General features: G+C 50.2%; 1 protein-coding gene across 6 annotated transcripts; it reads right to left on the bottom strand.

Moving 5' to 3' along the window:
- Positions 1 to 342: 342 nt before the first annotated feature.
- On the bottom strand, positions 343 to 24,194 carry si:dkey-6n21.13 (P2Y purinoceptor 3). 6 transcript variants are annotated; one of them, XM_067972201.1, is made up of 2 exons: positions 23,914 to 24,194; positions 343 to 2,423 (listed from the first exon to the last, which is right to left on the bottom strand). In XM_067972201.1, the coding sequence occupies exon 2, from the start codon at positions 2,353 to 2,355 to the stop codon at positions 1,303 to 1,305; it is 1,053 nt and encodes a 350-aa protein (XP_067828302.1). In that variant the 5' UTR covers positions 2,356 to 2,423; positions 23,914 to 24,194; the 3' UTR covers positions 343 to 1,302. The 6 variants fall into 6 exon arrangements, with proteins under 6 accessions (XP_067828302.1, XP_067828301.1, XP_067828305.1 ...); XM_067972200.1 differs by lacking the exon at positions 23,914 to 24,194 and adding an exon at positions 21,172 to 21,276; XM_067972204.1 differs by lacking the exon at positions 23,914 to 24,194 and adding an exon at positions 21,088 to 21,107.
- Between the last annotated feature and the right edge of the window lie 188 nt (positions 24,195 to 24,382).

Genomic DNA, 24,382 nt, shown 5'->3' with positions numbered 1-24,382 from the left:
GGTCAAGGGGACATAACCTCAAAATCAGAGCCAGGCCATTCAGGAGAGAAGTTAGGAAACACTTCTTCACGCAAAGGGTGGTAGAAGAGTGGAACTCTCTCCCACAAAAAGCAATAGATGCTAGCTCAATTAATCATTCTTAAATCTGAGCTCGATAAATTTTTGCTAATCAAGGGTATTAAGGGATATGGAGCTAAATGGTGACAGATCAGCCATGATCTCACTGAATGACGGAACAGGCTCGAGGGGCTGAATGGCCTCCTCCTGGTTCCTACGTTCCTAGAAGAGAGAACAAAATAGTTTGCCAATGAACAATGAATAACTTGAGTCGACCATCAACAGTACAGATATCTCTCTTTATAACATTTAGGATTATAGGGCGATCCGCTATAATACACTTGCCCTTTAAACAGATAGCAATAGTCTGATCTCCACCTCAGAGGTGGACATTTCAAAATCACAACGGAGAGAGCGTCTCCACGAGGAAACAGGCAGCCAAATCCAGCTTTGGATGTGCGACATTCAGTGGAACCAAATAATATTTCGGAGCTATTGCCTTGTTTCTATTTCTGCAATGGAAGTGAAATCGGTGGCAATCCATGCGTCAGTGGGGGTGTGTGGGGAAGAGGGGTGCGGTGTGCGGTGAGCCCCACAAACTCAACTCGACCAGGAAATAAACATCGGAAAGAAAACGCATCGAACGTAAGACCTCCAAACGTCCAACTTTACGTTTTGCTCAGTGGGTCTCCGACAGTCCCGAGGCAACAAAGTTAACTCGATCCACGATACCGTATCGGTTCGAGCACAGTACGGATTGGGTTCAGAGGTCGCAGGACCATTTCCGCGGCTTAGCCTCTGGCTGGAAGGTGGAAGCTACAATTTGCCGCAACGCTCCCCCGTTAGACCGCGCCCCACCACCGTCCATCCGTGTTCTCCTTAAGACTGTAGCAGCAAAAACATCTCGCCAACGTGGACCGAAATCGGCGGAGAGATAGGCAATTCCGTGAGGTCAATTTGACGTTCAAAAAAAAAAGAAATAGACTTGATGGCATCGTGACTTTCAAAAAAAAACAGAAAAAGTCAACAGGAGAAAGGCGCTGTCGAACGCCACGGGTTGCTGCGGGCAGAGCTTAGGCGGGCAAGCGTCTAGGGACGAGCGCGGCTCGTACGGTCTCCCCCCTCCCCCCCTGCGCTTAAGCTCAGCCCGCAGAACAACAGCGAGCGACCCATCGCCGTCTGGGCCTCGCTCTGACCAGTCCAGCGTCCTATCGCAGCCCGCCTTGGGTTCGTGCCAGCACTAGCTCAGGACGGCGACGTCAAGTGGTTGAAAGGCTTGAAGATGTTCCACGAGGACTTTGAGTCGTCCGCGTTCTTCTTCGGCTTCAGGCAGTTCTGAGGCCACTTGTCCTTGGTGAGGAAGTACAGCAGGGCGTTGAGCCAAGCGTTGAAGCTGGCCAGGGGCCTGGTCACCTTGTAGCAGATGGTCACTACCCTCTTGGTGGTGCAGGCCACGTCGGGAACGGCCTTGTTGATCAAGAAGATGGTCTTGGTGACGTGGAATGGGAAGAAGCACAGGGCAAACAGGAGGGTGATGGTCACAATGGTCTTGATAGACTTCCTCCTCTTTTCCAAACCCGGTACGGCGGACTTGAACTCTTGGTTGTTGAGGGTCTTGAAGATGGTCTTTATCACGCGGGAGTAGCACCAGGCGATGATGGAGAAGGGCAGAAAGAAGCCAACCGAATGCAGGATGATCCCGTAAGGGACGTAGTGGGGGTACTCAGTGTCCAGGGCGTCGTCCCAGCAGTTGGTGGCATTGTTGAAGTCGGCCGTCTTGGCGAAGTGGAAAATGGGGCAGGTCAGGGCAAGAACCACCAGCCAGACCAACACGCAGACCACCCTGGCCGTTTTCTTGGTCTCCATGGTGATGGTCCTCATCGGGTGGCAGATGCCCAGGTAGCGGTGGAAGCTGATGCACGTCAGGAAGAAGATGCTGCAGTAGAGGTTGAAGTAGAAGAGGAAACGCACCAGGCGGCAGGTAAAGTCTCCAAAGACCCAGACGTCCTGCATGATGTAGCTGGCGATGAGGAAGGGCAGGGACAGGCCGTACATGAAGTCAGTCAGGGCGAGGTTGAACATGTAGATGAGGGAGCAGTTCCACTCCTTGCGACGCTTGAGAATGCTGCAGAGGATGATGGAGTTGAGCGCCAGGCTGAGGGCGCAGGTGTAGGTGTAGCACACGGGCAAGAAGACGTACTTGTACGATTCGTCGTTGTTGCACGAGTTTGAGGCGCCGTGAGGAACGACTTGGCTCGAGTCGTTGTCGACCAGCGGGCGGGTGACATTTTCATTCATCTTCTAGCTTCTTTTGTTTGTGGTAAGCATTGCCCAGCAGTAGGCGGCAGTTGTGAATTTTCAGACGCCTAGAAAAGGACAAGGAAAGGAAAGGGGTGAGAGATTTGGAGACAATTCAGGGCTGGATCAGAGGGAGGGGGAGATTACGAGGAAAGGCCTCAGTCCCGAAACCGTTGCCCGGTGCTGCCTTACATTTATCCCTCAAGCAACATCACGGAAACAGTTCATCTGGTCAATTATCTGATTGGTGTTTGTGGGAGCTTGCTGTGTGCAAATTGGACTGCTGCGTTTTCCTACATTGCAACAAGTGACTTCACTTCAAAAGTACGTAATTCTGGCCTTTTGTCCATCTCTCATTCCCTTCGCTCCACCATTGGCGGCCGTGCGTTCAGCTGCCTGGACCCTAAGCTCTGGAATTCCCTCCCTAATCCTCTCCGCCTCTCTCTCCTCCTTTAAGACGCTCCTTAAAACCTGCCTCTTTGACCAAGCTTTTGGTCACCTGTCCTAATATCTCCTTATGTGGCCCGGTGCCAAATTTTGTTTGCTTTTGTGAAGCACCTTGGGGACGTTAAAGGCGCTATATAAATGCAAGTGGTTGTTGTAGGTTAGGAGCACAATCAGGAAAAGGCTGGAAACCCTCAGCAGGGATTTGACGAAAGGTCATTGACCTGAAGCCTTAACCCAACCCTACCTCCCCCTCTCCACAGATGCTGCCTGACCTGCTGAACGTTTTAAGCATTTTATGTTTTTAGTTGAGATTTCCAACACCTGTGCTATTTTAGGAGCACAAACTCCTGTCTACAACATTATATCACCGTTGCTTCATCGTCGCTGGGTCAAAATCCTGGAACTCCCTACCTAACAGCACTGTGGGAGAACCTTCACCACACGGACTGCAGCGGTTCAAGAAGGTGGCTCACCACCACCTTCTCAAGGGCAATTAGGGATGGGCAATAAATGCTGGCCTCGCCAGCGACGCCCACATCCCATGAACGAATAAAAAAAGAGGCAAGAGCACCGCCAATTGAGCCAAGCTGACGCACTAGCTGAGAACAGAGATGGTTCCCAAACTGTTTGATTCAACGTGGCCTTGCTGTACATACACATTCTGGGCAGGCCTTACAAAGAAAGTTTGTTAGAAAGTTGACACATGAACTCTGGCCTCCTTGGAACACAACAGCACAGAATGGCAATATCGATGACTGCGCAATTAATTGTTCAGTGGAGTAGATCAAAACATGAGCAAGGTGTTTCTGCTCACCTCAGATTAGAATCTCTTGAAAGGCTGTAAAAAAGACTGATGGCATAGAGTACAAAAGCAAGGGAGTTATGCTAAACCTTTATAAATCATTGGTTAGGCCCCAGCTGGAGTATTGTGTCCAATTCTGGGCACCACACTTTAGGAAGGATGTCAAGGCCTTGGAGAGGGTGCAGAGGAGGTTTACTAGAATGGTACCAGGGATGAGGGACTTCAGTTACGTGGAGAGACTGGAGAAGCTGGGATTGTTCTCCTTAGAGCAGAGACGGTTAAGGGGAGATTTAATCGAAGTGTTCAAAATGATGAGGGGTTTTGATAGAGTAAATAAGGAGAAACTGTTTTCACTGGCAGGAGGGTCGGTAACCAGAGGACACAGATTTAGGATAATTGGCAAAAGAACCAGAAGGGAGATGAGGAGAAATATTTTTACGCAGCGAGTTGTTATGATCTGGAATGCGCTGCCTGAAAGGGCGGTGGAAGCAGATTCAATAGTAACTTTCAAAAGGGAATTGGATAAATACTTGAAGGGGAAAAATTTGCAGGGCAGTGGGAAAAGAGCAGGGGGGAGTGGGACGAATTGGAGAGATCTTTCAAAGAGCCGGCACTGGCACGATGGGCCGAATGGCCTCCTCCTGTGCTGCATCGTTCTATGATTCTGCTGAAAACATAGAACGGAGGAAATCTTCGCGAATGAACCAATGATCTGTATCGACCCAAAATCTCCAGAGTTTTCTTGGAAAGAGCATTGGCTAAGAATTCTGTTTCTCTCTCTCTCTCTCTCTCTCTCGTCCATTCCATCCCTTCGCCGTTCAAGAGACAGGATTTTGGACAATCTCTGCGTTACTGTTGTGCAATGTTTGGTGATGAGTAACGACTCAGGTTTGTGCAGTGATTCTGACCTGTACTGATCGCTGCAAAGCTGTTAAAATGTAACTTAGTAACTGGCCAAACTATCATGGAAAGTAACCTGCCAAACGGACCCCTCGCTGCTAAATCCTTATTTTTTATTAAAAAAAAAGATTTTGTTTTTAACCAGAGGCCATGCCCAACAAGTTCCATTTTATCAGCTGCCAAGGGTTGGTGGAGTGGGGGAGGGTGTGGGTTACTAGCGGGAGGTGGCCCGTATCTGTTTACAACCACTTTGTTCAATATCACAAGACGAGAACATCGTGTGATATTAATTGCATGACATTATCAGCATCATGTGACATCATGGGCCACCGTTTAAAGGTACAGTCCCCTCGATGACAGGAAACTCCTGCTTTTTTTTACACACAAACGTCTCGAAATCTCTCCCTTCCTCTCCTCAGGGGGAGAGTGGGGGAGGGAGGAGAGGGGGGAGCGGGGTGGGGGAGGAGGGGAGAGTGGGGAAGGGGGAGAGGAGAGTGGGAGAGGGACGAGTGGGAGAGGGGAGAGTGGGAGAGGGGAAGGTGGGAGAGGGGATGGTGTGGAAGGGGGAGGGGTGAGTGCGGGAGTGTGAGGGGAGAGTGGGGGAGTGGGAGGGGAGTGAGGGAGGTGGAGGGGAGGGGAAGGGGAGAGTGGGAGGGGGTGAAGAGGAGGGGAGGGTTAGAGAGTGGAGCGGGGGAGAGAGTGGAGGAGGGGTGGAGGGCAGGGGAGAAGGAGTGGGTGAGGGGGAGAGTGGGAGAGGGGGGATGGCGTGAGTGGGGGAGTGTGAGGGGAGAATGGGGGAGTGGGAGGGGAGTGAGGGAGGTGGAGGGGAGGGGAAGGGGAGAGTGGGGGAGGGGGAGAGTGGGGGGAGGGGGAGAGTGGGAGAGGGCGGATGGCGTGAGTGGGGGAGTGTGAGGGGAGAGTGGGGGGAGTGGGAAGGGAGTGAGGGAGGTGGAGGGGAGGGGAAGGGGAGAGTGGGGGAGGGCGAGAGTGGGGGGAGGGGGGATGGGGAAGACTGGCCCACAGTGGAGGACAACAGCAAGGTTGAAAAGGGTCGAAGAAGAGGTCAATCTAGACGTAGTGATTACATTTTCTATCCTTCCCTCAGGACTTCCCGAAGCATTTCACACTAATGAGTTCAATACAACAAACCAAATTGCACAAATCTAAGGTCCTAGAAACAGCAAACAAAACAAATGAGATTGTTTTTGATGCTGTTTAGTGAAGGAGGAGCCTCAGTCAGTAAGACCAAGGGAACGCCCTGCTCTTCCTCAAACAATGCCATGGAATCTTTTGGTGACTCATTCTCGGGATGTGGGCATCGCTGGCAGTTGCCCCGTCAAGGTGGCTGATGGACCTCCCACTTGAACTGCCGGGTTGCGGTTTGGACACAACCGAGTGGCTTGCTTGACCGCTTCAGAGAGAAGTTAAGAGTCGGTCCGATACGACGGGAGGGATTGTGGGCTCCCACTACCCAATCTCGCCGGACGTCAACCCAGAATTCGGAGCCGGAGCTCCGGCCTCCACTCGCCGGGACTGTCCGGAGGTTCCGTCTTTCGGACGAGACGTTAAACCGAGGCCCCCGTCTGCCCTCTCAGGTGGACGTAAAAGATCCCACGGCCACTATTCGAAGAAGAGCAGGGCAGCTCCACCCCCCCGCCCACCCCCCCCCCACCCCCACCCCCCCCCCCGAGTCCTGGGGCCGATATTTATCCCTCAACCGACGTCGCTAAAATCAGATGATCTGGTCATTTATCACATTGCTGCTTGTGGGATCTTGCTGTGCGCAGATCGGCTGCCGCGTTTCCTGCATTACGACAGCGACTACACTTCAAGAAAGGTCTCCATTGGCTGTAAAGCGATTTGGGACGTGCTGAGGTCATGAGAGCTCCTATCGGAATGCAAGTTCTTTCTTAAAAACCCCCCGCCCAAACTCTTCTGATTCTTGCCTCTTGTCCATCCCCCCGACTATTGGTGGCCATTTCTCCAGCCACCCATGCCGCAGGCTGTGGAATACCCCCTACCACATCTCTCTCTTTAAGGCTCACTGTAAAACGCATCTCTTTGACAAAGCTTTACACCCCCCCCTCCCAACCTCTCCTTCTTTGGTCCAGCTTCCATTTTGTTGATTGTATCTCTGTGAAGAGCACTGGGACATTTATTCTCCATTAACGGTGTTGTAAGTAATGGAGGGTCAGTAGATTGGTGTAACAATAACCGGGCAGCATAAAGGGGCAAGTTAGAAGGCAATTTTTCTTACAAAAAAGGATATTAGAATAAGGAAACCGTTACCACAAGGGAATATCGATGCTAAGCCAATCTCAAAGGAATGAGATAAATAATTGTACTCATTGGAGTGGGGAAAGAGCAGGGAATCACCTTCGATTAAAGATCAAGCATCGGCACCAGACTGTGATGGGCCAAAATATTTTAAAAGTTCATTCCCTGGATATGGGCATCGCTGACGTTTATTGCCCACCCCTCGTTGCCCTGAGAAGATGGTGGCGGGCCTTCTTCTCGAACAGCCGGAAGTGGTTAGGTACAACTGGAGGGGCTCGCCGGGCCACTTCAGAGGGGCAGTTAAGAGTTAGCCACGTTGGGGATGGGACTGGAGTCACATGTAGGGCCAGACCGGGTAAGGACGGCAGGTTTCCTTCCCTAAAAGGGGTGTTAGTGAACCAGATGGGTCACTTTGGCTGACACCAGATTTTTACGTCCAGATTTCTAACTGAATTCAAATTCTCACACTGCCATGGGGTGGTGGGGGGAGTCCCGTTCTCTGGATTAAGCCTGGCCTCTGGTTTACTAGTCCAGTAACATAACTAGTACACTACTGTACCTTGCAAATGGCCTCCTGAGGTGAGAATCCGATGATCTCTCCCCTCTAATATCATCCCAGTGCGGTCTTTAACAGGCCTTAAATATGCTCGGGGACTTCCCTACGGTACACAGAATTATTGCTTTTAATGTTTAGAGGATGTGGATGGTCTTGCCCACATGCACACACAGAGTACTTGTCCGGACTAGAGAGTCAGATCATTAGAAAGACTGTCTAAACAAGGTACTGCTGGCTGCAAGTTCGATATTGTAGCTACTGGCCTGACGTTGTTGTAACTGCATCCTCACCTCTCCTCATTCCCTCTCATCCCTCCGGTATTCCCTCAGACACCCCTGCCTCCCTCAGCACCTCTACCACAGCTAACTCCACGTCCTCTCGTTAAAACCTGCCTTCCTCCTACCGCTCGTGTCAGATTTGTTGTTGTCCCGTCAACGTCCTCTCCTGAATCACAGAATCACACAGTACAGGAGGAGGCCATTCGGCCCATCGTGCCTGTGCCGGCTCTTTGAAAGAGCCCTCCAGTTAGTCCCACAACCCCTCCCTCCACCCCTGCTCTTTCCCTATAGCCCTGCAAATTTTTTCCCTTTCAAGTATTTATCCAATTCCCTTTTGAAAGTTACTATTGAATCTGCTTCCACCGCCCTTTCAGGCAGAGCGTTCCAGATCATCACAATACACTGCGTAATAAAAATTCTCTTCATTTCCCCCCTGGCTCTTTTGCCAATTATATTAAATCTGCGTCCTCTGGTTACCGACCCTCCTGCCAGTGGAAACAGTTTCTCCTTATTTACTCTATCAAAACCTGCCATTATTTTGAACACCTCCATTATATCTCCCCTTAACCTTCTCTGCTCTCAGGAAGGTTAATGATTGAATGAATGAATGAATTAATTAATTAATTAAGGTGCTGACTTCTACAGGATTCATAGGCACCAGTTGCTCACCTCGGTGATCATTCTCCAAGGGCCTTGGGGTCACCCACAGCATCCTACTACCAACCCAGCTAACTCAGTATCAGTAAACTGGGACCCTCCCGATCTGCGTGACTCAGCCCCACATTTAGGGGGGGAAAGAAAAAGGCTGTTTGACCGACAGACGAGAATCACCCTTTCGGGTGACGCAGAGTCTGCTCGCTTTCCAATTGGGCGGGGCGGTCGCGAAGATGGACATTTGAGGGAGCGTGGGGGGTAGGGGGCAGTCGGAGGGAGGTGGTCATGTGATGAAACCTTCAGGAATACGGCCAGCCAGAGTTGGCAACCCGACCCACATCGGGTGCTTCATTCACGTTACTCATAGGCCTCAGGCTTGAGGCCTGCTCCATGGCAACCGCGCAATGCGCTAGGAATTTGTAAACTGTCTTCACACGCACTCACGAATGCATCACGGCACCAACACTAAATGCTTTGATGTAAAACATTTGCTGCACGGTGTTGATGCAATAAGGGAACGGGATTTGGCCTCATTTCTGTCAACACACTTGGTTACAGCGTTAACTGGGAGGTCAGGGCAAACAGGTAATCTCAACACACTTTCTGAGCAAGACTGTACACAGTTCTGGTCTCCATCTTATAAAAAGGATATAGAGGCACCGGAGAAGGTGCAAAAAAAACTTACAAGGATGATACCAGAACTGAGAGGTTATAACTATTAGGAAAGATCGAACAGGCTGGGGCTCTTTTCTCTAGAAAAGAGAAGACTGAGGGGTGACCTGATAGAGGTCTTTAAAATTATGAAAGGGTTTGACAGGGTAGACGTAGAGAAGATGTTTCCACTTGCGGGGGGAGACCAGAACTAGGGGGTCATAAATATAAGATAGTCACTAATAAATCCAATAGGGAATTCAGGAGAAACTTCTTTACTCAGAGAGTGGTGAGAATGTGGAACTCGCTCCCACAAGGAGTAGTTGAGGCGAATAGCATAAATACATTTAAGGAGAATCTAGATAAACACATGAGGGAGAAAGGAATAGAAGGATATGCAGATAGGGTGAGATGAAATAGGGAGGGAGGAGGCTTACGTGGAGCATAGACACCGGCACAGACCTGTTGGGCCGAATGGCCTGGTTTTGTGCTGTACATTCTATGTAATTCTATGTAAGACATTTCAGTCAGAAATATATTCCTGCCCTCTTTTTCAGTGACTGTGGGCTATTTTTCTCTGTTTTACCCTCTTGCAGTCCATCACTGTTACAAGGCCCGTTACCATAGTTACCCTATAAGCAGCCATTAGAGAACAAGGTTTTCATGCTTATTCTTTCACTGTGAAAAGACCTTTGTACAGGGCCCTGTGTAAATTGCCCTTTGATTAACTTCTCATTTCTCCCCTTCCTATTTATCCAGCAAACATTGTGGTCATTTGTTTGGATTGAAATATGCTACAAATACAAAAGGCGTAAAATGAACTGCCTGGTCTTCCTCTGTGTTGTACCTCTGATGCTGCGCTCCCTCAGTCAGGAGCTGGGGAGTAGAGATCTGCCCCATCAGTGGTGGCTCAATCCATCTCTTCTTGGCCTGAATGGGACCCTGCCTTTGCCTGATCAAAATCCTGCCCCCACAACCTTCCCTCGGCCCATCGGACCTGACCCTCCATCAGCAGAGGACGTCGTAGCTCAGTCCGTAATAAGGCTTATCTCTGTAGGCCCGTTAGTGCATCGTAACAAGCCGGAATAGCTCCCGTTCTCTTTATAATAATCTGGACCAGTGCCTGGCTTGTCTCTGCGGGCATACGTTTGTTGCTCTCTCTCGCACTCGTTCTTTCTCACTATCTATTTGTCTCACTCTCTCTCTCTTTATCTCTCTCTCTCTCTTGAAAGCTGGAACAGCCCCACCTCTTCGAAGAGACTGCTCCTTTGCCTCACTATAAATTGACTACCCCAAGAGAAGCCTGTCTCCGCAGGCCTCATTTACTCTAAAATGTTGTCTAAGCTTAGTCTGCAGTGAAGCTTATCTCTCTGACCCCACTCTCTCTTTCTCTCTCTCTCTTCTCTCCCTCTAACCCCTCCACTCTCTCGATCTCTCTCTGGCCCCACACTTTCTCACTCTGGTCCCCACTCTCTCACTCTCTCTCTCCTCCCACAGACTCTCTCTTTGGCCCTCCTCTCTCTCTCTGGCTCCCCACATTCTCTCTATCTCCTCCCACAGACTCTCTCTCTCTCTGGCCCCGCACTCTCTCACAATGGCCCCACACTCTCTCACTCTCTCTCTGGCCCCACTCTCTCTCTCTCTCTCCCACACTGTCTCTCCGGCCTCACACTCTCCCTCTCCTTCCACACTATTTCTCCGGCCCCACACTTTCTCTCTCTCTCAGGCTCCCCGCTCTCTCTCACACTCTCTCTCTGGCCCCACTCTCTTTCTCGCTCTCTCTGCCCCTCTCTCTCTTTCTCTGTCCCTCTCTCTCTCTCTGGCCCCACTCTCTCTCCCTCTCTCTCTCTCTCTGGCCCCACTCTCTCTCTCTGGCCCCACTCTCTCTCCCTCTCTCTCTCTCTCTCTGGCCCCACTCTCTCTCTCTCTCTGGCCCCACTCTCTCTCCCTCTCTCTCTCTCTGGCCCCACTCTCTCTCTCTCTCTGGCCCCACTCTCTCTCCCTCTCTCTCTCTCTGGCCCCACTCTCTCTCCCTCTCTCTCTCTCTGGCCCCGCACTCTCTCTCTCTCTGGCCCCACTCTCTCTCTCTCTCTCTGGCCCCGCACTCTCTCTCTCTCTCTCTCTGGCTCCACTCTCTCTCTCTCTCTCTCTGGCCCCACTCTCTCTCTCTCTCTCTGGCCCCACTCTCTCTCTCTCTCTCTGGCCCCGCACTCTGTCTCTCTCTCTGGCACCGCACTCTCTCTCTCTCTCTCTGGCCCCGCACTCTCTCTCTCTCTCTCTCTGGCCCCGCACTCTCTCTCTCTCTCTCTCTGGCCCCGCACTCTGTCTCTCTCTCTGGCCCCGCACTCTTTCTCTCTCTCTCTGGCCCCACTCTCTCTCTCTCTCTCTCTGGCCCCACTCTCTCTCCCTCTCTCTGGTCCCACTCTCTCTCTCTCTCTCTCTGGCCCCGCACTCTCTCTCTCTCTCTCTGGCCCCGCACTCTGTCTCTCTCTCTGGCCCCGCACTCTTTCTCTCTCTCTCTGGCCCCACTCTCTCTCTCTCTCTGGCCCCACTCTCTCTCCCTCTCTCTGGTCCCACTCTCTCTCTCTCTCTCTCTGGCCCCACTCTCTTTCTCTCTCTCTCTCTCTGGCCCCGCACTCTTTCTCTCTCTCTCTGGCCCCACTCTCTCTCTCTCTCTCTCTGGCCCCACTCTCTCTCCCTCTCTCTGGTCCCACTCTCTCTCTCTCTCTCTCTCTGGCCCCACTCTCTTTCTCTCTCTCTCTCTCTCTCTGGCCCCACTCTTTCTCTCTCTCTCTGGCCCCACACTCTTTCTCTCCCTCTCTGGCCCCAAACTCTCATTTATTTATTCATTCATTTATTCTGTTTGGTAAACTGAGCAGAGTGGAGTGTCTGTACATTAAAAAAGGTGGGCAATTTTTCCAAGACACCCGTAAGATAAAGTGCGTTAGAAGGGTATGGGGGTTATGTTACTGGACGAGTAATCCAGAGGCATAGACTAATAATCTAGAGGAACCTGAGTTCAAATCCTGCCTGGGCAGTTTGAGAATCTCAATTCAGTTTAAAAAATGTGGAAATAAAAAGCTGGTATCAGTAAAAATGACCGTGAAGCTGTCGATTTATGGTAAAAACCCAACTGGTTCACTAATGTCCCTTTAGGGAAGAAATCCTGCCGTCCTTACCCGGTCTGGGCCTATATGTGACTCCAGTCCCACACCAACATGATTGACCCTTAATTGCCTTCTGAAGTGGCCTAGCAAGCCTCTCAGGTGCACCAAAACCGTTACCCAGCGGTTCAAGAAGAAGGCCCACCACCACCTTCTCAGGGCGACCAAGGGTGGGCAATAAATGCCGGCCTTGCCAGCGACCCCCACATCCCCAGAATGTATTAAAAAGATCTGTTGCATCTGCAGGCCCAATTACCCTCAACCTGGTAACAATCTGGGTTAACTCTACCTTGAGGCCTGTCTGTACAGGCCCTATTCACTGTTTCATACAATCATAGAACGATACAGCATAGAAGGAGGCCATTCGGCCCATCGTGCCTGTGCCGGCTCCTTGAAAGAGCTATCCACTTAGTCCCACTCCCCCTGCTCTTTCCCCATAGCCCTGCTAATTTTTCCCTTTCAAGTATTTGTCCAATTCCCTTTTGAAAGTTACTATTGAATCTGCTTCCACCGCCTTTTCAGGCAGTGAATTCCAACTCGATGCGTAAAAAAATTTCTCCTCATCTCCCTTCTGGTTCTTTTGCCAATTTATCTTAAATCTGTGTCCTCTGGTTACCGACCCTTCTGCCACTGGAAACAGTTTCTCCTTATTTACTCTATCAAAAACCCCTTCATGATTTTGAACACCTCGATTAAATCTCCCCTTAACCGTCTCTGCTCTAAGGAGAACAACCCCAGCTTCTCCAGTCTCTCCACATAACTGAAGTCCCTCATCCCCGGTACCATTCGAGTAAATCTCCTCTGCACCCTCTCCGAGGTTTATTTTTCCTTTAGGAACGAGCGCCTTATCTCAGCTCTAAGACTTCAAAGAAATGCTTTTGTTTATCCCTCTGATCTTTAACCCTTATTTCTCTCAACCTCTACCTGCCGGCATAGACCAGTTGGGCCAAATGGCCTGTTTCTGTGTTGCAGACTCGAAGCCTCCTCCTTTTTAACGTGATGTGAGGTTTGCTGATCTGCGGCTACGTTTTCTCGTTTCGCGAACAACACAATGCCGAGCTTTTAAACATCATTCCGGGCGCTTCAGAATACTGCAGCCCTTCCGAACTCACTAGTTAAATGGCTAACAGGAGATTTCGGCTTTCGCTGGTTAACCAGTAACCTAAGAAACAACCGTAAGGAACAAGGGTCTATGTCACAGCAACTATTTCACCGCCTTGCTTTGCGCGGTTGCAATATGTGAACGCACACATGGTAACAACACATGTTGTTCCCTTGTCAAGAGCCAACCAGCAGGAGGGATCAGGAGACGTGGTCTTTCTCCCATTCTACCCTCCAACCTGTCTCTCCATCGCAACCTTTCTTCTCTCTCTCTCTCTCTCTATTTTATTGAAACTACTAAGGTCCATTGTTCCCCTAAACCTTCCTCTCTCTTTACCCCTAAATCCCCCTCTTACTCCTCCCTGCGTCCTCACAATTGAAATTAAGACTCATCACTAAGCGGCTCGCACTCTCTCTCTCGCCTCTGAGTCAGAAGGTCGTGGGTTCGAGTCCCGCTCCAGAGACTTGAGCTCCATAATCGAGGCCGGCACTCCCAGTGCCAGTACTGAGGGAACGCTGCACTGTCGGAGGTGCCGTCTTTCCGATGAGACGTTAAACCGAGGCCCCGTCTGCCCTCTCGGGTGGATGTAAAAGATCCCACGGCCGCTATTGGAAGAAGAGCAGGGGAGTTCTCCCCGGTGTCCTGGGCCAATATTTATCCCTCAACCAACATCACTAAAAACAGATTATCTGGTCACTATTTCATTGCTGTTTGTGGGATCTTGCTGTGCGCAAATTGGCTGCTGCCTTTCCTACATTACAAGAGTGACTACACTTCAAAAAAGTATTTAATTGGCTGTAAAGCACTTTGGTCGTGAAGGGCGCTATAGAAATGCAAGTTTGTTCTTTCTTTTATCAATCAGCCAGCGTGGATGGTGAATTGAACACCAGGTTATTCGCACACCATCATGGTCAGTAATGTCTCTTAGTCTGAATATATGTTGTAGACAATTTGCCAACAGATGGAGGAATCTCCACCCTGTACAACAGGCACAAGCTCCCATTTACCTCCTGGCTGCGAATAATTATTATTTTTTTTAAATTGACGAACAAAGGGTTGAAAAGATTAGAAGAGATGAGAAAGATGAAGAAACCATGACTCCAAGTGCGAGGGCTGAAAGCTGGTAGATTTGGGGAAAGACAGAAGCGAGGAGTTCCTGGGGAAGAATGAGTTAGAGTCTGAGAATCTTGATTTCAACACAGAGAGAGTGCGAGGAGGCGGGAGGGTGAGTAGAAATTCTTCAGAGAATGAGCCCCTGCGTTTGCTGCTCAAAACACTATTTCATTCAATTTTTAAAACCATATTTTAAGGCTGCTCCATCTTTGGACAAGTCAATGTAAAGGAATCAAGATCAGGCCCATGTTGTACCATCCCAGTCATTCACTTACTGTTCACTTAGAGGCCTATCGTCAAAGGAATTTTCCAACCTTATTTTTGACTACAGAACAAACAAAAGCCTGAAACGGGAAAAATAACAGACCAAATCCCTTCCCATTCATTCCCAAAAGAATCCCAATGGACCAAACCCTTTACCACTCACACTCAACAGAATCCCAATGGACCAAACTCCTCTCCATTCACACCCAACAGAATCCCAACAGATCAAACTTCTTCCCATTCATTCCCAACAAAATCCCAATAGACCAAACCCCTTCCCATTCATTCCCAATAGAATCCCAACAGATTCAACTCCTTTCCATTCACACCCAACAAAATCCCAATAGACCAAACCCCTTCCCATTCATTCCCAATAGAATCCCAACAGATTCAACTCCTTTCCATTCACACCCAACAAAATCCCAATAGACCAAACCCCTTCCCATTCATTCCCAATAGAATCCCAACAGATTAAACTCCTTTCCATTCATCCCAACAAAATCCCTATAGACCAAACCCCTTCCCGTTCATTTCTATTGTTTAGAATCGCAATGGACCTCTTCCAACTCAGTCCCATTACCGGTTTATATAAAATTCCTAGACACTAATTCATATTTTTAGTTTTGATATTCTCAGCCATTCACCCAACTTCTTTTCTTCACACAAAAATTAGGCAGCGGGAAATCCATTATTAGGAGTTTACACTGAAGTTAAATTCACCATTGTTTCTCACTGTGATATCTACAGAATGCATCTCAGTTAAATATTTCTAGCTCCTATCCCCACAGAGACGAGCTCCTACAGGCCTGGAGCCAATTGATCCTATCCCTTTTCCTGGATTATATTCCCCGTTCTTTCGGCCTGTTTCTTATTTCCCACTCTTATGTGTCTCGTTTGCTGTCCCGGGTGAACGTTTAAGAAGTCCACTCAGGAAGGCGAGGATTCTCAGAGCTCCTTTGTGTCGGTCAAGTTCCTGAACTCTTGTTGGGCAACCACGATAGGGGGTCGCCAACCCTCCAGGATTGTCCTGGAGTCTCCAGGAACTAAAGATTAATCTCCTGGACACTGCTGTGAGCAAACACCCAGTAGGAAATTCAAAGGGCCATTAAAAAAATATCGGTGTCCTTTCTTCATTTCCTTTGAGCACTTTCATTTATTAGTTATAAAAAAATTGGAGAGGGGGGAGAAAGGCTGATTGATTGGGGGGAGGGGGGCAGTTGGAAGCAGGAGGTCATGTGATGAAACCTCCAGGAATAAGTCCAACCAGAGTTGGCAACCCTACAGGCATGGTAGATGCCGGGCAGAGTCCTCCCTCAAGGGCATTCAGGGCAGGGGGGGGGGGTGGTGTGACTCGTCAGGGGCCTGTTCTCCAGCACCTCTCAGGGAGCATTTACACTACAATTGCGGTGTTGGTCTAACACTGTCTCACTTTGCACTAACATTGCAGCTTGGGCCTCATCTGACAGCAGAATAAGAATGAAAGACTTGCATTTATATAGCGCCTTTCACGACCTCAGGACGTCCCAAAGCGCTTCACAGCCAATGAAGTACTTTTTGAAGTGTAGTCACTGTTGTAATGTAGGGAAACACGGCAGCCAGTTTGCGCACAGCAAGGTCCCACAAACAGCAATGGTCATACATGACCAGATAAATTTTAGTGATGTTGGTTGAGGGATAAATATTGGCCCCAGGACACCGGGGAGAACTCCCCTGCTCTTCTTCCAATAATGCCCGTTGGATCTTTTACATGCACCTGAGAGGGCAGCGGGGCCTCGGTTTAACGTTGCATCCGAAAGACGGCACTCCTGACAGTGCAGCACTCCCTCAGTACTGGCACTGGGAGTGCCGGCCTGGATTATGGGGCTCAATCTCTGGAGTGGGGTTTGAACCCACGACCTTCTGACTCAGAGGCGAGAGAGTGTGACCCACTAAGCCCCGGCTGACACCTAAAACAGACAGATGTCCTGGAGGAGAGAGCCTCACTTTGGTTTAGCATTGGCGCAAGATGGAAGCTGCTTCTAACCAATGCTAATCTTGTAGAGTGAATACACACTGCAGCCAGTGAAAGACCTGGAGCCTCTTTTACAGAGCGAGCCCCACCAAGATTTACAAGGATGACAGGAGGACTGAGAGGTTATACCTATCAGGAAAGACTGGGGCTCCTTTCCCTAGAAAAGAGAAGGCTGAGGGGTGACCTGATAGAGGTCTTTAAGATTATGAAAGGGTTCGATAGGGTAGACGTAGAGAAGATGTTCCCACTTGTGGGGGAGACCAGAACTAGAGGGCCATAAATATAAAATAGTCACTAATAAATCCAATAGGGAATTCAGGAGAAACTTCTTTACCCAGAGAGTGGTGAGAATGTGGAACTCACTCCCACAAGGAGTAGTTGAGGCGAATAGCAGAGATGCATTTACGGGGAAGCTGCATAAACACACGAGGGAGAAAGGAATGAAAGGATATGCTGACAGGGTTAGATGAAGTAGGGAGGGAGGAGGTTTGTGTGGAGCATAAACACCGACATAGTTGGGCTGAATGGCCTGTTTCTGTGCTGTACATTCTATGTAATAGGACCCAATCCAATAAGTCACGTCAAAATGCAGCGTTGCATCTCACACACATAATGTTGAGGTGACAAAAATGGTGCATCCTGGAACTCCCCACCTAACAGCACTGTGGGAGAACCTTCACCGCACGGACTGCAGCGGTTCAAGAAGGCGGCTCACCACCACCTTCTCAAGGGGCAACTAGGGGACGGGCAATAAATGCCGGCCTCGCCAGCGACACCCACATCCCCAGAATGAATTTTTAAAAAAATACTGTAAAATTAAAGTATCATATAAAAATAAGGACAGAATGTACGGCTTCAAAATAGGGACTGAATCATGTCTACGCACTCTGGTCCTCCAACCCCGATTCACATCACGAATTTTGACGTCCTGTGTGAAATTCGACAGGAGAATGTAGGAACTGGAGTAGGCCATTCAGCCCCTCCAGCCTGTTCCGCCATACAATTGGATCACGGCTGATCTGTATCTTAACTCCATTTACCCGCCTTGGTTCCTTAACCCTTAATCCCCTGACCCAACAAAAATCTATCAATCTCAATTTTGAAATTTTCAATTGACCCCCAGCCTCAACAGCTTTTTGGGGGAGAGAGTTCCAGATTTCCACTCCCCTTTGTGTGAAGAAGTGCTTCCTGACATCACCCCTGAACGGCCTGGCTCTAATTTTAAGGTTCTGCCCCCTTGTTCTGGACTCCCCCCACCAGAGGAAATAGATTCTCTCTATCTTCCCTATCAAACCCTTTAATCTTCTCAAACACCTCAATTAGATCACCCCTTAATCTTCTATACTTGAGGGAATACAGGCCTAGTCTGTGCAACATGCAACAAGTAGATCGATCGACTTGCGACATATTAAAATCCTTGAACTGATGATGCTGTCATTCCTTCACTCTGTGACGGTAATGTTTACTATTCTTAATTCCTCCGGGGGACAGCACTATTATCGGGTTCAAGCCCCACGCCAGAGTTTGAGCCCCATAATCCAGGCCGACACTCCCAGCGCAGTACTGAGGGAGTGCTGCACTGTCGGAGGTGCCGTCTTTCGGATGAGACATTAAACCACCTCTCAGGTGGACATAAAAGATCCCACAGCCACTATTTCAAAGAAGAGCAGGGGAGATCTCCCCGGTGTCCTGGGGCCAATATTTATCCCAGAACCAACATCACTAAAAAACAGACTATCTGGTCATTATCTCATTGCTGTTTGTGGGATCTTGCTGTGCACAAATTGGTTGCCACATCTGTGTGTGTGCGCGTGTTTCTGTGTGTGTGTGTGTGTGTGTGTGTGTGTGTGTCTGTGTGTGTGTATGTGTCTGCGTGTGTGTGTGTGTGTGTGTCTGTGTGTTTGTGTCTGTGTCTGTGTGTCTGTGTGTGTGTCTGCGTGCGTGTGTGCCTGTGTGTCTGTGTGTGTGTGTGTCTGCGTGTGTGTGTGTCTGTGTGTGTGTGCCTGTGTGTCTGTGTGTGTGTGTCTGTGTCTGTGTGTGTGTCTGCATGTGTGTCTGCGTGTGTGTGTGTCTGTGTGTGTGTGTCTGCGTGTGTGTGTGCCTGTGTGTCTGTGTGTGTGTGTCTGTGTGTCTGTGTGTGTGTGTCTGCGTGTGTGCCTGTGTGTCTGCGTGTGTGTGTGTCTGTGTCTGTGTGTCTGTGTGTCTGTGTGTCTGCGTGTGTGTGTGTCTGTGTCTGTGTGCCTGTGTGTCTCTGTGTGTGTGTGTCTGTGTCTGTGTGTCTGTGTGTGTGTGTCTGCGTGTGTGCCTGTGTGTCTGTGTGTGTCTGTGTCTGTGTGTCTGTGTGTGTGTGTCTGTGTGCCTGTGTCTGCGTGTGTGTGTGTGTGTGTCTGCGTGTGTGCCTGTGTGTCTGCGTGTGTGTGTGTCTGTGTGTGTGTCTGTGTGTGTGTGTCTGTGTGTGTGTGTGTGTCTGTGTGTGTGTCTGTCTGTGTGTGACAGCAGCTGCTGCACTGTGATTGTATGCGGAGTGTTTTGGGATGGTTTTGACATGATAAGGTGTGAAATCAATACAAGCCTGTCCCTTTTTAAACACCGTGCCTTTTAAACACCGTCGTATTATGTAACTAATCTTGAACCAATGCGGGAACTGCTACACAGGTTCACTGAGGCTGAACCAGGAGAAATACCATGAGGTTTGGGCTGGTGTCCGTGTCCACGGGTCAGGACTGAATAACCAACAGAGGAAAGAATCCCCAGCACAAACACAAAACACGACCACCGAGAAATACTTCACAGGCCAATGAACAGAGAGAGAGAGAGAGAGAGAGAGTCACCGGGAGTGAACGGAAGGGAGGGGAATAATCCACAAAAGCGCCATGCTGATTGGCAGTGTTAAACCAATAGCCCACAGTCCTGGGATCCTCCTGTGCACTCTGACCTGGCTGTGATTATCTGGGGCGCTGCGTGTCTCCTCAGCTCACACTCTCAGCATTGACGTGGCACCGTGTTAACGAGCAAGAAATAGGAACAACAACTACTTGCATTTATATAGCGCCTTTAACGTAGTAAAACATCCCAAGGCGCTTCACAGCAACGATTATCAAACAAAATTTGACACCGGGCCACGTAAGGAGATATTAGGACAGGTGACCAAAAGCTTGGTCAAAGAGGTAGGTTTTAAGGAGCGTCTTAAAGGAGGAGAGAGAGGCGGAGAGGTTCAGGGAGGGAATTCCAGAGCTTAGGGCCCGAGGCAGCTGAAGGCACGGCCGCCAATGGTGGGGGCGATGGAAATCGGGGATGCGCAAGAGGCCAGAATTGGAGGAGCGCAGAGATCTGGGAGGGTTGTAGGGCCGGAGGGGGTTACAGAGATAGTGAGGGGGAGCGAGGGCCATGGAGGGATTTGAACACAAGGATGAGAATTTTAAATTCGAGACGTTGCTGGACCGGGAGCCAATGTAGGTACAGCGAGCGCACTGTGGGGGGAGGAGTGCGGTGATGGGAGAACGGGACTTGGTGCGAGTTTGGATACAGGCAGCAGAGTTTTGGATGAGTTGAAGTTTAAGGAGGATGGAAGATGGGAGGCCGGCCACACTAAATAACGGCGCCTGAATTCTGTGGGCCCGGAGGGCTGGAAATGGGGCTGTTCTCAGAGCTAGTGTCTCACTGATGGATAAAACCTAGACCAGAAACCCGAGATCCAATACATGCAAGTTAATCTAAACGTGGACAACCGTTTACCAGTGGACCTCCTAATTGTGAACTTAAAGGGCCCATGAAGACAACAAGCTTAGACACTCCTTCCTCAGGGAGTCCGTCTTTCGAGTGAGACATTAAACCGAGGGCCCCGTTATGCCCTCTCAGGTGGACGTAAAAGATCCAACAGACACTATTTCAAAGAAGAGCAGGGGAGTTCTCCCCAGTGTCCTGGCCAATATTTATCCCTCAACCAACATCCATTACGAAACAGATTATCTGGTTATTATCATATTGTTGTTTATGGGATCTTGCTGTACACAGATTGTCTGCCGTTATTCCTACATTACAACAGTGACTACACATCAAAAAGTATTTCATTGGCTGGAAAGCGCTTTGGGACGTCCCGCGGCCGTGAAAGGCGCTATAGAAATGCAGGTTCTTTCTTCCTTGACCTGAAATTGTGCTCAGGGTTTTATTCTTGTGCCTGTTCTGGGAGTTACTGTCAGTAACAGCTGGGGAGGGCAGCGAGTGGGATTGCATCACCCAATGGATGGGAGGGTAGGGAGCGAGCTTCCCTGGGCCTCAGCTTCTCCTGCCACCCTTCATTTGTTCTTTGGGAAATCTCGTCAGGCTTGAACACGGCCCCCCAACACCTCCCCGACGCCCCGTCTCCCTGGGCACAGCACGGCCGAGATAGGGAACTCACCGGCAGCCAGGAGGCTGGGGCTCACCTGCCTTCCCTTTCTCCGCGTACCCGCGCGTGTGTGCCTGCGAGGAGGGGACAGCCCGTTACAAGACTCTTGATCAACCATTAACTCACTCGTTTAAAGGACAACCAACAAGCCATAAAAGACACGGTTTCCCAGCGAGCAATTACAGAGCCGCGTAGATGCCATGTACTCACGGGCGATGGACACGGGGCTGCCCAATATCCCCGCCCTCCCGCTGGCGAGCTGGGAACCGCCCGCGCCTTCCCGACGGTCAGTCTCTCCCGCCTCTGGCCCGCGTTGCCCAGTTTTTTTTTCCCCCGCCCGCCCGCCCGCCCCGGGTTTTACTCCTCTCCGCTCTCGACCGGGGTCTCAGACACAGCCCTGTGCTCGATGCTGCACCGAGGATTATAGCTGGTGTCAGCTGACGCGCCTCGTTACCCCCTGTTAATCAGTGACCCTCCTGTGTCTCCAGGCAACCCAGTGCCTGGAGGCTTCAGCTCCCCAGATGGGCGAGCGTTCGTGAACCCGTCATTAATCCCTTCCCCCGACAGAAAAAAAAAACACGGTCTTCACCCCCTCCCTCTCTGTCGAACCTCAGCCTGCCGTTGGGAAACCCCCCTCCTCGCCCATCTTCTGCCCCCACCGATACCCCCAGCGGTTTGCCCCCGGCTGGTGTACAGGCCCAAACCAGCACTTTGCCCTGTGAGTGCCTCGACACCGAGCGGCTGTCAGCTATTTGACCCTGGAAGCAATCAGTCTGAGCTTCAGTCCTGCCCACACATGGAATCTGCACACACTCTGATTCCCAGACTTGCTGTCCAGTGATCAGAGGTGGGGCTCTCTTGCTCGTATCCCCATTCCCCCCCCACCTCGAGGAGCCATCCAATTGTAACGCCCCAATTAAAGAATGAATGAAAGAATTTGCATTTCTATAGCGTCTTTCACCACCTCAGGACGTCCCAAAGCGATTCACAGCCAATGAAGCACTTTTTGACGTGTAGTCACTGTTGTGATGTAGGAAACGCAGCAGCCAATTTGCGCACAGCAAGATCCCACAAACAGCGATGTGATATTGACCAGTATTTTTCAAGTGATGTTGGTTGAGGGATAAATATCTCCCCCAGGATACCAGCGGAGAACTCCCCCCTGCTCTTCTTCGAAATAGCGGCCGTGGGATCTTTTACGTCCACCTGAGAGGACAGACGGGGCCTCGGTTTAACGTCTTATCTGAAAGACGGCACCTCCGACAATGCAGCACTCCCTCGTTACTGGCGCTGGGAGTGTCAGCCTGGATTTTATGCTCAAGTCTCTGGAGTGGGGGCTCGAACCCACGACCTTCTGCCTCAGAGGCGAGAGAGAGAGTGACCCACTGACCCATTACTGCCCTGCTTGTGTTCATCGAATTCAACACAGAATTCATCACACTTTTTAGGAAGGCTTGGAGAGGGTGCAGAGGAGATTTACGAGAATGGTACCAGGGATGGGGGACTCCAGTTATATGGAGAGACTGGAGAAGCTGGGGTTGTTCTCCTTAGAGCAGAGAAGGTTAAGGGGAGATTTAATGGAGGTGGTCAAAATCATGAAGGATTTTGATAGGATTACATATTACATAGAGTCTACAGCACAGAAACAGGCCATTCGGCCCAACTGGTCCATGCTGGTGTTTATGCTCCACACGAGCCTCCTCCCTCCCTACTTCATCTCACCCTATCAGCATATCCTTCTATTCCTTTCTCCCTCATGTGTTTATTCAGCTTCCCCTTAAATGCATCAAAGCTATTTTAGGGTAAATAGGGAGAAACTGTTTCCAGTGGCAGGAGGGTCGGTAACCAGAGGACACAGATTTAAGATAATTGGCAAAAGAACCAGAGGGGGAGATGAGGAGATTTTTTTTTACGCAGCGAGTTGTTCTGATCTGGAACGCGCTGCCTGAAAGGGCGGTGGAAGCAGATTCAATAGTAACTTTCAAAAGGGAATTGGATAAATACTTGAAAGGGAGGAAATTTGCAGGGCTTTGAGGAAAGAGCAGGGGGGGGGGGCAGTGGGACTAATTGGGATAGCTCTTTCAAAGAGCCGGCACAGGCACGATGGGCTGAATGGCCTCCTTTTGTGCCGAACGATTCTACGATTCCGGGAGGTTAAATAAATTGAGTGGAGTTTGCAACGGAGCAATCGTCACATGGTCTGGATCGCTCGGTCAAAGATGGGGAGGGCAGTGCTATCCCCCCCACCGGAACACACGAGTCGGCAGGTTATTGGAGGCACTGGTTTAATTAGCTGTCGGACTGCACTGTCTCGATACTGTAGGGGCCGTCTGGCTGATAATGAGACGAGAAGCTCATGAAACTCTAACTGGAGGAAGCCGATCTCAGTGAGAAATGCTGGAAGCAGTTGGAAAATGATGGTGGCTCGTCATCCTGATCGGTACCCAGGAATTGGGGAAAATCGCAAGAGCGGATCCCATTATCCTGGGATCACAGGAATCTCCTCGGTCACCAATTGTGCTCATCGTGTGTGTGTGTGTGGTGTGTGTGTGTGTGTAAAAAGAAAAAATCAAGATGTGCCAATTAGGCAAAATCTGGGCCAATTAAATCTCATATTGGCTGCTGGGACACACTAACTCCCTGCTGGGACCCCCTGCTGGACACCCTGCCCCCTGCTGGGACCCTACCCCCCTGCTGGGATACCCTGCCCTCCTGCTGGGACTCCCTGTCCCCCTGCTGGGACCCCCTGCTGGAACACCCTGCCCCCTTTTGGGACATCCTGCCCTCTGCTGGGACCCCCCTGCCCCCCCCCCTGCTGTGATACCTTCCCCCCCTGCTGGGGCTTCCTGTCTCCCCCCCCCCCGCCCTGCTGAGACACCCTGCCCCCCCTGCTGGAACACCCTGCCCCCCTGCTGGCACCCTGTGTAAGTCCTGAGAAATTATGGGATGTACCTGCACTAAATCAATCCTTTCTTCATTCACACGGATTGTGCATTAAGAGGAAAACGGAGGCAGCGTTCGAACATGTTCCGCGCTCGACTTCTGAAAGAGCGGTCACAAATATCACAGCTTTGCTTTCTTCAAAGAGCAAGAAAATATCTTCGGAGGCTGGAAATCTGAAATAAAAAAAGGACATAAAATTGCTGGGAAACACTCAGCGAGTCAGGCCGCATTCGTGGGGAGAGAGTGAGAGGGGACCAAGGGTTAACGTTTCAGGACGATGACCTTTTCGTCGGAAACTGGAAGAAGTTAGGAGGTTTAACAGTTTATGAGCCAGCGCGCAGCCAGAGGGAAAAAGGGGAAAGCTTTTCCCCTCTTCGAGTATTTGCCCAATTCCCCTTTCGAAAGTTACGACTGAAGGAGGGCTCTTTTTTGAAGAGGGTGTTGTCGTTGCTATTTGACTGCAGGAGGCATCGCGGGC

The sequence above is a fragment of the Heptranchias perlo genome, chromosome 35 (assembly GCF_035084215.1).
Source record: "Heptranchias perlo isolate sHepPer1 chromosome 35, sHepPer1.hap1, whole genome shotgun sequence".
Classification (NCBI taxonomy): domain Eukaryota; kingdom Metazoa; phylum Chordata; class Chondrichthyes; order Hexanchiformes; family Hexanchidae; genus Heptranchias; species Heptranchias perlo.
The sequence above is the reverse complement of the archived record's forward strand: the minus strand, read 5'-3'. Positions and strand labels throughout refer to the sequence as shown.